We start from the raw sequence: 13414 nt of genomic DNA on the forward strand, positions 1-13414 counted from the left end.
ACAAGACCAGGAATGATGGATTTTAGAAACAAGGAAAGAAAGAAAGAAACTGGGCTTTGTCTTGTCAAAGCAGAGAAGATTAAGGAGTGACCTTACTGAGGTATTCAAAATTATGAATAATTTTGCCAGGGTAAAGGAGGTCCCACTAGTTGGTATGCCAGTAATTCAGGATGACAATTTCAACACTGTCAGCGAGAAAGCAAGACATGAGATGGCAAGAAACATCTTTATGCAGAGCTGTTAGGATTTGGAATGCACCATCTGGGAGAGTGAAGACGACAGATTCCATAGGTGGTTTCAAAGAAGAACATATATATTTGCAAGTGATGAAGGTAGAGTTGACTGAGATAGGACTGGAGAGTGGAATTAGCTAGGTAGCTCTTTCGTGAGCTGGTAGAGACACGATGGGTCAAATGGTCTCCTGTCCTGTAAAGTTCCATTATTCTATGTATCTGCTGCCCTTGTCCTTCAAGATTGTAGTAGTCTTAGGTGTAGTAGATGATACACACTGCTGCTGTATGTTGAAGGTGGTAGTGGATGGCGTCAAATCAACTGTGTTGGTTTGTCCTGGGTAATGTCAAGCCTCTAGAGTGTTGTTGGTGATGCATCCAGGCAAGTGGAAGAATTATAAATATCTGTTGCAGGTGAATTTATTCATGACAGTATCAGTAAATATGAACACCATGGAGATAAAGTTCCACTTTCACACTGAGAATAACCTATTATGTTATCTGGCACCATGCTAGATGGGACAAACTTCAAACAGATCTAGCAAATCAAGATGGGGCACCCATGAGGTGCTGTAGGTCATCAACAGTAGCAGAATTGTACTCCAGCACAATCTAACCTCATGGTCTGGCATATCCCCCACTCAATCATTCCCGTCAGGGGTTCAACCCTGGTTCAATGGAGGGCATACCAGGAGCAGCACCTAAAAATGAGGTGTCAACCTGGTGAAGTTACTTGAGAGGACTACTTGTAGACCAAACAACAAGCAGCAAGTGACAGAGCTAAGTGATCTCATAAGTGACAGATCAGATCTAAGCTCTGCATCCTGCCACTTTCAGTCATGATGGTAATGAACAATTAAACAATTCACTGGAGGTGATGGTGGCCCCACAAATATCCCAAACCTTAATGATGGAAGAGCCCAGCACATTAGTGCAAAAGATAAGGCTGAAGCACTTGCAGCAATCTTCAGTCAGAAATGCCAAGTGGATGATCCATTTGGCCTCTTCCAGAGGGCCCGAGCAACTCTGATACCAGTGGGCGGCACGGTGGCACAGTGGTTAGCACTGCTGCCTCACAGCGCCTGAGACCCGGGTTCAATTCCCGCCTCAGGCGACTGACTGTGTGGAGTTTGCACATTCTCCCCGTGTCTGCGTGGGTTTCCTCCGGGTGCTCCGGTTTCCTCCCACAGTCCAAAAGATGTGCAGGGTCAGGTGAATTGGCCATGCTAAATTGCCCGTAGTGTTAGGTAAGGGGTAAATGTAGGGGTATGGGTGGGTTTCGCTTCGGCGGGTCGGTGTGGACTTGTTGGGCCGAAGGGCCTGTTTCTACACTGTAATGTAATCTAATCTAATCTAATCTAATCTTCAGCCAATTCAATTCACTCCACTCAAAATGAGATCACGAAACAGTCAGATGCATTGGATACTGCAAGGATTATGACCCTTACAATATTCCAACAATAGCACTGAAGATCTGCTCCCTTAGCCAAGCACTGACATTTACCAACAGCATGCAGGATTGTTCAGATATGTCCTACACTCAAGAAACATAACAAACCAACCCGCTAAACAGTCACCTTTCAATTGTCAGTTAAATGAAGAAGGTGTCAGCTAAAAGCACTTGCCAGCGACATCCAGTTTGGGTTTTGCCAGAAGCACTCAGCTCCTACCTGAGCAAAACTGGAGTCAATAAGAACCATGTGCAAACTCTCCAGTGGTTGGAGTCATACCTCGCACACAGCAAAATGGTTGTGGTTGTCAGAAGTCAGTTACCTCAGCTCCAGGACATCTCTGCAGGAGATCCTCAGGGTAGTGTCCTAGGCCCAACCATCTTCAGCTGCTTTGTCAAAGGCATTCCCTCCACAAAAGGTCAGAAGTGGGAATATTTGCCCATGACTGCACAATATCCAGCACCATTTGCTACTCCTGACTGTGAAACAGTCTACGTCCAATTTAAGTAAGACCTGAACAATATCCAGACCCAGGTCAAAGATTGACAAGTAACATTCAGGCCTGTCAGATGCAGGCAATAATCATGCCCAACAAGAGTCAATCTAACCACCATCGCTTGACATTCAATGGTGTTATCATCACTGAATCCCCGTTATGAGTATCTTGAGCAGAAACTGAACTGGGCTGTCCATAAACAGAGTCACTACAAGAGCAGGTCAGAGGCTAGGAATACTACAGCAGATAGCTGATCGCCTGACTCCCCATCTACAAGACTGAAGTCGAGAGTGTGAAATAATAATCCCATCTTTTCTGGATTAACGCAGTTCCAACAACACTGAAGTAGCTTGATACTTGAATGGCATCACATCCACAAACATTCAGTCACTCTATCACTGATGCTCAGTAGCAGCATATGCACCAACTACAAGATGCACAATAGAAATTCATAAGACAGTAATTTCCAAACTCATGACCACTTTTAGAAGGACAAGAACAGCAGATACATGGGAACACCATCACCTACAAGATCCCCCTCCAAACCACTCACCATCCTGACTTGAAAATATATCGCTGTTCCTTCACTGTCGCTGTCAAAATCTTGGAATTCTTTCCCTACAGAGATTGTGGGTTTACCTCCAGCACATGGACTGCAACAGTTCAAAAGGCAGTTCACCACCACCTTCTCAAAAGGTAACTAGGAATGAGCAATTAATGCTAACCCTGCCAGCGATATCCACTGCCCATGAATGAATAACAACCAGTATTCTTTTAAATTTTAATGCAGACAGGTTGCTATTGGCCAGTTCATTTTCTTGATAAATTAACTAACAAATGGTGGTCATCTATTTTGTTGAGTTGAAACAGAGACAGTGTATGTACATCTGTGCAAAGAGCAGGGTTCTGTGTATTAATATATGTCTCTTCTACAAAGAACACCACAGCACAGGAACAGACCCTTCTGCCATCTAAGCCTGCGCCGACATATTTTACCCTTCCATCCTAAAACTGTCTTCACTCAGGATCCGTATCCCTCTATTCCCTCCTATTCATGCAAGTATCCAGATGTTACCTGAATGCTGCTATTGTGTCTGGTGCTATTCCACCACCTCCTCTGGCAGCACATTCCAGGCTCTCTCCACCCTTTGTCAGAGAAACCTGCCTCACATACTTCTAACTTCCCCCTCACACCTTGAACCCACATCCCCTAGTAATTGACTCCTTTACCCTGGAAAAAAACCCCTCAGTTTTCACTCTATCCATGCCATACACAATTTTATAAACTTCTGTCAGGTCTCCCTTCAACCTCCTGCATTCCTGTGAAAACAAACCCAGTCCAGCCAACCTAGTAGATACTGTATTCTCCAGGACACATGGATTCTCCAACGCAATACTTCTGGTAAGGTGCCCATGCTTATCAATCAGTGGTCTCCTCTGGTGCATGAGAAATGTTGATTTTCCCCTGAATTTATATTCTGGCAATTCAACTTGCATTCATCAGGATAATAAGTTGACAAAATGTTCTTTTTTCCAGCAATACTTAAGTTCCGTACAACCAAACTACTTGAATGAAAGGAAACCTTTAAAAGGAGGACTATTAAAGAGGGCAGAAACAGACAAGCTGCTTAAAATCAAAAATCAACACAAATATTAAACTGAACCATCCACTTGTGAGCTATCGCTTTCTATCATTGCTTATTCAAAGAAAGAAATTAAAATGCATGACTGACAGGATAGAGCTTTTAATTTCTTCTCCTTTTCCAGTCACAGCACACAAAGCGATATACTCAAAATCATTCATTTAAAGTAGGAGTACAATATCTGGAATCTGGTGACTATTTTTGGCCCAATGTCATGCTGTAGCTTAAAAGGACTTCCTGCACACCTCAATGATTTCACTCACAATGTATTTCATGGGCAATTAACTCATTTTACTCACTAATCACATCCTTTGAATGCCGAAAAAGCATAGGCGCAAGAAAAGAAATTGCTACCTCCAAATCATCCTTAGAGAAGGTGAGATTGATGAGCAATAGTTTAGAAACAACTTGTTTTTGGATTTACAATCTCTCAATAGATGAAATTCACGTGGTTGTTACCAGAGTATAGATTCCCAAACCCAGAGGCTTCCAATGTACGACAGGAATCGGTGCTGCCACCCTTGCTTGCTTGTTATGTATGTTTAAGACTTAATTGCAATTCTGGAAAATATAGTTAGTAAGTTTGCTATTGGCACGAAAATTGGTGATTTTATCGATAGTGAGGAAGATGGTCTCAGGCCACAGTCTAATAAATTGGGCAGGCAGATGGCAGATAGTGCGCAATGATGCATCTTGGGAAGTCTAATAAGAGCAAAACTTACACAATGAATGGTAGCTCCCAGGGAGTGCTGAGGAATACAGGGACCTTGGTGTACAAGTCCAGAAAACCGTAATGATGTCAGCACAGGTTGACAAGATGGTAAAGGCAGCATTCAGGATGCTTGCTTTCATCAGCCAGAGTGTAGAATATAGAAGCAAGGAAGTCTTTTTGCAACTTTATAAAACATTGGTTAGGCCACAGACAGAATACTGTGTATAATCTTGCCACTACACTGTTGGAAGAATGTGATTGCACCGGACAGGGGGAGGAGATTCACCAGGATGTCGCCTGGGATGATAAATCTCAGTTATGAGGAGGAACTGGACAGGCGAGGTTTGTTTTCCCTGAAGCAGAGAAGGCTGAGGGGTGATCTGATCGTACAAAATTATCAGATGCATATCCATATATATAGGGTAGACTGTGAGAATCAGTTCCCTCTGGCAGATGGGCCTAAGGCCAGCGGGCATAAACGTAAGGTGAGGATTGTAAATTTAGGGGGGAATTGGAGGATTCAGAGAGTGGCAGAAATATGGAATGTGCTACTTCAGAGGGTGGAGGAGGCAGATACACTCAACATTTAAGAAGCATCTGCATGAGCACTTAAAATGCCAGGGCACAGTAGACTATGGTCCTTATGTAGGTAAGCAGGATCAGTGTAGTTGGTGTTTATTGGTTGTGTGGATAGTGGGCCAAAGGACCTGACTGTATGCTGTATTGATCTAGGACTTTGAGAAGCTATTTAAAATATGCTTCCTTCAATATATTGAAAAATAAACCAGGTGATATTTTGAATTTTTTTTTAAACACAGCATCAATTTGGATATTCAGGTTGAAGGCATAAACATCTAAACATTATCATTCAGCATATATTGCCAAGATCAACCAGGAGGTTACTTCTGGCAGTACTCTCTCTCAAAGACCAGTGAAAAATAGCATCCAAAAGACCAAGAGGCCAAATCTACAAGGGACTGAGGCAATTTTAAATCTGTAAGCATGCAGCAGTAGCAAGAATTCGACACAAGCTTTTCCAACTCTGGCCAGGTTTTGAACTTTCTCATCTATTAAATTGTCTTGTCAACAGCCCACCGTCCACATGACAGATTTTAAATCAAGATCTGTAATGGTAGAAAAACAGATTCCTGTGTCACAAGAGAATCAATTATAATTCGACAAAGTCAAAAGTCACACAACACCAAGTTATAGTCCAACAGACTTATTTAAAATCACAAGCTTTCAGAAGACTTCACTTGATGAAGGAATAGCACCCCAAAAGCTTGTGATTTTAAATAAGTCTAATGGACTATAACCTGTTACGATGGGACTTCTGACTTAGTCCACCCTGGGAGAATCAGAGCCAAAAAAGGGTGGCACAGCAGGTCAGGAAACATCTGAGAAGCAAGACAGTCTGTTTCAGGCATAAGCCCTTCATCACATTCCTGCTCCTCGGATGCTGCCTGACCTGCTGTGCTTTTCCAGCCCAACCATTTCGATTTTGTCCACCCCAGCTCAACACCAGCACCTTTACATCACAATCATAATTTGAATAATTTTAGTTTTTAGACACAAAACCGGCTGAAAAAAGCAAATCCCAACAGTAAGAGTCCTTTTTAAAGCTCCATTTTAAGAGTGTGCCCATTTTGAATATTCGACAATTTATATAACCAGTAGTAGCCATGTCTATACCAACATTCAAAGGCTTTTTTTAAAAAAGGTGATTCACTTTGGAAGGAGCAACAGGAGTACAGAGTACTGGGCTAATTCTAAGATTCTTGATAGTGTAGATGAGCAGAGAGGTCTCAATGTCCAGCTACACAGATCCCTGAAAGTTGCCACCCAGGTTGACAGGGTGTTAGCTTTTATAGGTAGAGGCACTGAGTTTCAGAACCATGAGGTCATGCTGCAGCTATACAAAACTCTGGTGCGGCTGCACTTGGAGTATTGCGTACAGTTCTTGCCACTATATTATAGGAAGGATGTGAAGCTTTGGAAAGGGTTCAGAGCAGATTTACCAGAGTGTTGCCTGGTATGGAGGGCAAGTCTTACGAGGAAAGGCTGAGGGACTTGAGGCTGTTTTCATTGGAGAGAAGGAGGTTGAGAAGTGACTTAATTGAGATATATAATCAGAGGGTTAGATCGGGTGGACAGGAAGAGCCTTTTTCCTCGAATGGCGATGGCTAGCACAAGGGTGAATAGCTTTAAATTGAGGGGTGATAGATACAGGACAGATGTCAGAGGTAGTTTCTTTACTCAGTAGTAGGGGCATGGAACACACTGCCTGCAACAGTAGTAGACTTGCCAACTTTAAGGGCATTTAAATGGTCATTGGATAAACATATGGATGAAAATGGAATCGTGTAGGATAGATGGACTTCAGATTGTTGCGCTGACCTGTGAAACCATCGAGGGCTGAACTGTGCTGTAATGTTCTATATTCTAAAAGTAACTATTTATTTTCTACAAGCTACTTAGCTGTTGCATCAGTGCAAAATTGATAAGATTGGAAACTTGGAAAGTAAGGGCAAATCTTGAGGTGATCTTTAGGGCAGCATGGTATCTCAGTGATGAGCAGCACTAGGGACCAGAGTTCGATTCCAGCCTCTGGCGACTGTCTGTGCGGAGTTTGCATACATTCCCCATGTTGACGTGGTCTTCCTCCAGGACCGCTGGTTTCCTCCCACAATCCAAAGATGTGCAGGTTAGGTGGATTGGCCATGTTAAATTACCTGTAATGCCCATGCATGTGCAGGTTGGGTGGGTTAGCCACAGGAAAGGGATAGGGTTGGGGGATGCTATTCAGAGGGTCAGTGTGGACTTAATGGTCGAATCGCCTGCTTCCACACTGCAGGGATTCTATGTTTCTATTCTTCATTATCCTTGAGTCACACTGGTTTCAAATGCTCTGGTATTGTCCAATTAGAAACACAAAGTTTCCAGATAAAATGACAACAAATCAATTTCGCTGCTACAGGAAATTATCAAGCCACATGTCTCACAATCTCTCCTAATCTTTTGTTGGATGTTTTCGCTCATCATTCATTCATTAGACTCATTCATAAAACATAGATTCAAGTGGCCTAATAGCATGTCATCATTCCCCCCAAAAAGTTACACCCATTATTTTTACAGGAAATTGATAGTATTGGGAACTGTATGTTACAACAACGTTAAAGCTGATCCTGTAACACTAACCCCCTGCCAACAGATGGTAGTCTCTCCTCATGCAGCACTTTCCAAGTTCACTTCACAGACTGCAGCACCTTTAGCTGCCACAGCACTACTTAGCACTGGAAGAAACTAGTGGCTAAGAAAATAAAGCATTGCGTTTGTCCCTTGTAAACAATTATTTTTGTTGTCAGAAAGATTCGAAATGAACTCTGAGTACAGATAATTTCAAGCAAACTGAAGAGAAAGAAATCTACCATCCACATGTGAAACAGCTGATTAATGCTTTGGAGGCACATCCTTCAGCAAACCATGTTCTAATGAAGAGTCTACACTTCAACCACATGGGTACACCTCCTAAAAAGATGCATCAGATACTCCATTTTAGTATTTATTTCCAAAAATTCTGTTTTAAATATATCTGCCAAATACAAAGTGGACAATTTAGAACACTAGGTTTTCAATTACAATATCTTACATGCTTTTAAACCTGAGAGAATACAGGCCCAGTTCAATCTTACTTCATTAAACAAACCTGCCATCCAAGGGATTAATCTAGTGAACCTTTGTTGCACTCCCACTACAGCAAGTGTATCCTTCCATAGATAAGAAGGTCAAACTGCACAAAAAGTATGGGTGTGGACTCAGCAAAACTCTATACAACTGCAGTAAGAGATCTTTATGCCTGTGCTCAAATCCCCTTGTAATGAAGGCCGTTCGGCACCTTTAGCTGCTAAATCTGCCATTTGTCTTTTTCACTGACTGCTGCATGCTTGCATTAACAGGAGAGCTCTGTCCCTATGAAAATCAACGCTACACGATTTCTCACAATTTAAAAAATATTCTGCCTTTCAGTACTTTTCTTTCGAAAGATAACTTTACACTTACACATGATTTTCTATCTACTGTGATATTGCTCAATCACCTAGTTTAAGTCCACTTAAAGCCTCTTTAACTTCCTCAGAACTTACATTCCCAATTAATTTCAGCAGTAAATATGGAAATATTACAACTGTTCCCCACATCCATATCATTTATATCGATTTAAAACAGTTTATTTTTCCTCCAGCAGGTGCTATAACCTGCGACTTTTAACGAGTTCAGAGACTTCTTCGAAGTGAACCAGTATGTGATATTGGAAGGATCGAGAGAAAGAAGAAGGACAGCAGGAAGGCTGCAACTGCACTAGAGGGTGCAGAAGAGATTCACCAGGATGCTTATGGACTTAAATGACTCAGCTATAAAGAGAGACAAGCTAGCTCAGATTGCTTTCCTGGAGAAGGGAAGGCTGTGGGGGGTTCTGACTGAGGTGCACAAAGTTTTGAGGGACACAGATAAGTAGGGAGGAAGGGTCAATAATTAGGCCACACAATTTTAAGATAAGGAGGTTTAGAGAGAATTTGGGGAAAAAATGTTTTCACCAAAGATTAGTGGGTATCTGGAACTCACTGCCCAAGGGTATTACGAACACTTGTATTTACGAATGAGATCCCATTACAGGGGTGTACTCATTTTTAGCAATCCAACGTGAACATTTCCTTCTGTTTATGAACTGAATGCTGGAAAATGGGATGAGAATAGATGGATGCTGATGACTGGCAGAGATGGTAGCCTGAAGGGTATTTCCCTCTGCTGTTTAAAAAAAACACATCTGTCCCCTCTCTGTGTCTATTATAAAAAGCTGTAACAGTAATCTACTGATAACACTCTACCATTCTGAGAATAAGCTGCCTATTCAGAGTCTCTGATCGTCACCCATCAGCCAATGTTCAGGACAAACCTTACCCTCAATCCCAGAGTCAAATTTGGTTCCTAAAAACCCCTGTATGACACCTTAGCAAAAGACCTTTCTGAAAATCCAAAGACACCATATCCACCAAGTCTCCTTTAGCAATGATATAACAAACAAACAAACTGTAAAAAACTTCACAAAGTTTGAAACACATGATCTTGCTTTTATAAATCCATGTCAGCTCTGTCCAATTCTGCTATTCTTTTCCAAATATCCAGTTGTCCTACATCCTTTATATTAGAATATTTGCCCTACTATTCTCTCTGTCCCTTCCTAAATTGTGGGGTTACATTTGTAACATCTGCAGGAACCTTTCGTGAATCTATAGAATTTTGAAATACAATCACCACTGCATCCACCCCCTCTCCAGACACCTTCTCATCACTCTAGGATAAAGCCCGTCTGGATCTTGGGAGTCATACCCTCCCTAACTGCCTGGGTGCTCCTAACCTGCAGTGTGACCACCTCTCTACCATGCAGTTCTCTGCCTTGTAGATATGTCACTGCGACTTGAGCCACAACTTGATGTCCAAAGCTCTAAAATCAGGATTATGCAGCCAGTGATATGTCCTGCAGAAATATTTTTGCATGACACATGCCAAAGGCTACACATTTCACTTTGTTGAGCTGCCCTAACATAACTTAACTTTACAGACTATCGACTATAAGTGGAATAGCTTCCTAGCTGTGCACCAACCAGCTCCTTGTGCTGCAATAAAAGAATGAAAGAAATTATGAATGATGAAAAAAAGTAGGAACAATCATTTCCTTCAACAGACTTCCCAATCAGCAAAATTGTATTTGTTCACTCTGCTGATAATCTGCAATCTGTATTAAGGCCACTGCAGTAATACAGTTTCAAGTTAAAACTACAGAAGCCAGAATATACTAGTTAGCTAACTGACGACTCTTTGACAGTTTACTTAGATCAACTTAATGCTCGAAAAACTGTATTTAAGGAATTAACATTTAACTGTAGACCAAGCCGGAATTTCGGAAAGATAATGACATTTAAAAATCCACACACTCAACCTGCAAACAACATTTGGACAATATTAGTTCACATTACTTTCTCTCTCATCTTGTCAAAACTTATTTTGGCTATTTTTAACAATATACTGATGCTTGGCCCACCTTGAACTGGAAAAGAATGTGATGTTTCTCTCATTCACTAATATTATTGCTACGTTCACCTTACAGACATTTAAGTTCACTTAACGTAGACATAGTCATTAGAAATAATGCAATTTTATCTAGATCAACCATGAAACCCTATTTGACATGCGCAAAGTTGAAGTTTCAAATTCAAGTGAAACACTGCAACTAAAATAATAGGAAATAAACAACAAAATTGAGAAACTCAGCAGCAACGATTGAAAGAATTAATTTTGAGTCCAGTAGGGGGTTTCTTCAGAGTAGTTCTGTCCTGTTTCTCTCTCCACAGACACTGCTGAGTAACTCAAGCATTTTCCATGTTTCAATTTTACATCATCTGAAATATTTTGCTTTTAATTAAAATTATGGCTTCATTAGCATTCACTCATCTAAAAGAAGGCAAGTGCCCACAAGTTATTTTTCCTGCAAGTTGAAATGACTGCAAAACAAACATTAAGAACTCTCAACACTGGAAATCAGAAACAAAAACGGATATCGCTGGAAAACCTCAGCAAGTCAGACAGCATCTGTGGAGAGAAAGCAGGGTTAACATTCAGGTCCAGTGACCCTTCTTCAAAGTTTTGCTGAGACCTGCTGAATCTTTCCAGTGATTTCTGTTTTTGAACAGATTGCTCTTGGTTTACCTGTGTGTTTTGTGTTGGTATCTGTAACAATAGAGCTAATGCATTGTAATCAAAAAGTTCATCTAGAGCAATTAGTCCACCGTGAACTCCAATTTCTAAAAGATTATTGGCATATTCCTTAAGTCCAATTGACTGCACCCAGCGTATCACTCGCTCATTAGTCCACACCATAACATCTGTAAAAATACAATAAAAATGATCAAAGGGAAGTTGATTCATATTAAACTGGTCTTATCAGTTTACAAGTGTATAAAATCAAAAACCAACTAATCAAACAAACAGATTTTTAAACCATGGCGATCAAAGATTGAAAAAGATAATCAAAACTTCATAAATTATAACAAAACTGAAGTAATGGCATAGAGGCCAGTATCCCATCACCAAGTCACAAGGAAGGGCAGTGGATTTAGTTTATGTGGACTTTTGTAAAGTATTTGATAAAGCCCCACATGGCAGATTGGTACAAAAACTAAAATCACATGGGATTCATGGTGGGCTGGCTAGATGGATATAAAACTGACTTGGTCATTGAAGGCAGAGAGCAGCAGTGGAAGGATGTTTTCCAGAAAGGAGACCAGTGATGCTCCACAGTGATCAATCATACTACAAAAAAAAACAGAGGACCTAAGTCTATGTAAATGATCTGGAGAAAAACATGGGTGGTCTGATTAGTAAGTTTGCAGATGGCACGAAGGTTTGTGGAATTGTTGACAGTGCTGATAATTATGAAAGAACAGGATATAAATAGATTGGCAACTTTAACGCAAGGAGTATTAGAAATGCAGATGGAGTTTAATCTGCAAGGTGATGCATTTTGGAGGATCAAATTTAGGTGTGAAGTATACTGTAAATAGCAGAACCCTTCAGAAGATTACCATACAGATAGGTCTGAGCGTGCAGGTCCAGAGTTGGGGGCAACACAGTTGGCCAAAGCGGTTAAAGAGGCATATGGCATGCTGACCTTCATTGGCCAGGGCATGGAGTACAAGAGTTGACAATCCATGTTGCACCTGCATAAAACTCTTGTTAGGCTGCATTTGGAGTATTATGTGCAGTTTTGGTCACCACACTACCAGAAGGACGTGGAAGCTTTGGAGAGATTGCAGAAAAGGTTCACCAGGATGTTGCCTGGTCTCAAGGGCAGTGGCTATGAGGGAAGGTTAAAAAGACAAGGATTGTGTTCACTGGGAAGACAGTGGCTGAGAGGAGACCGAATAGAGGTCAACACAATTATGAGGGGCGTAGATAGGGTGGGTAGTCAGAGGTTCTTTCCCAGGGTTGATGTTTAAATTACAAGGGGGCACAGGTTCAAGGTGAGATGGGCAAAGTTTAAGGAAGATGTGCAAAGGATGTTTTTCATGCAGAGAGTGGTAGGAGCCTGGAACGCACTGTCAGAAGAGGTGGTGAAAGCAGGCACAGTGGGGACATTTAAGAGGCATCTGAAGGTTTACATGAAAAAGGAGAGAATAGAGGGATATGACTGATTAAGGGCAGAAGGTGTGTTTTTTCGTTTAGTTAAGGCATGATGATTAGCACATCATCAGGCCAAAGGGCCTGTTCCTGTACTGTACTTCTCCTTTGGTCTTTTTTTGTTCTTTATTTACTTGTGCACAGTACATTGGCTGTGGCCAACCATTTCAGTCAGTCCCCTGGAGTTTGGCAGGGGGTGGGAACCAGAGCTACACATCTGAGGGAGGGGGGGGGGGGGGGGGGGGGGGGGGGGGGTGGGGTGGGGTTGTTGTAGAAGAGGAAGCAAAAGGATGTAGTGAATCTATCGGGAAGGTTTTTCAAGTGATGGAACAAAGGGATCGGTTAAAGTGCGCCTGCTTTAACGCAAGCAGTGTCAGGAATAAGAGTGATGAACTTGAGCATGGATCAGTACTTGGGACTATGATGTTGTGACCATAACAGAGAAATGGGTTCCACAGAGACAGGAATAGTTGCTAGATGTTCCAGAGTTTAAAGGAACGTTTAAAAAGAACAGGGAGGGTGGAAAAAGAGGAGGGGGTTTGGCATTGCTAATCAGAGAGTGCATGACAGCTCCAGAAATGAAGGTTGTTGAGGAAGGTGTGTCTACTGAGTCAGTATGGGTAGAAGTTAGGAACAGCAAAGGAGAAGTC

General features: G+C 41.7%; 1 protein-coding gene across 4 annotated transcripts in view; it reads right to left on the reverse strand.

The window, feature by feature from the left end:
• ppfia1 (PTPRF interacting protein alpha 1) overlaps positions 1-13414 on the reverse strand; it is a 238553-nt gene that overhangs the window by 25550 nt on the left and 199589 nt on the right. For all 4 annotated transcript variants that reach the window (XM_043705335.2, XM_087996243.1, XM_043705334.2 and 1 more), the window contains one exon: positions 11295-11470. In XM_043705335.2, coding sequence (XP_043561270.2) covers positions 11295-11470 — 176 coding nt within the window. The remainder of the gene's footprint in view (positions 1-11294; positions 11471-13414) is intronic.

The sequence above is a fragment of the Chiloscyllium plagiosum genome, unplaced genomic scaffold (assembly GCF_037043375.1).
Source record: "Chiloscyllium plagiosum isolate Xiang-an unplaced genomic scaffold, Cpla_swu_hap1 HiC_scaffold_18, whole genome shotgun sequence".
In the NCBI taxonomy this organism is placed as follows: Eukaryota; Metazoa; Chordata; class Chondrichthyes; order Orectolobiformes; family Hemiscylliidae; genus Chiloscyllium; species Chiloscyllium plagiosum.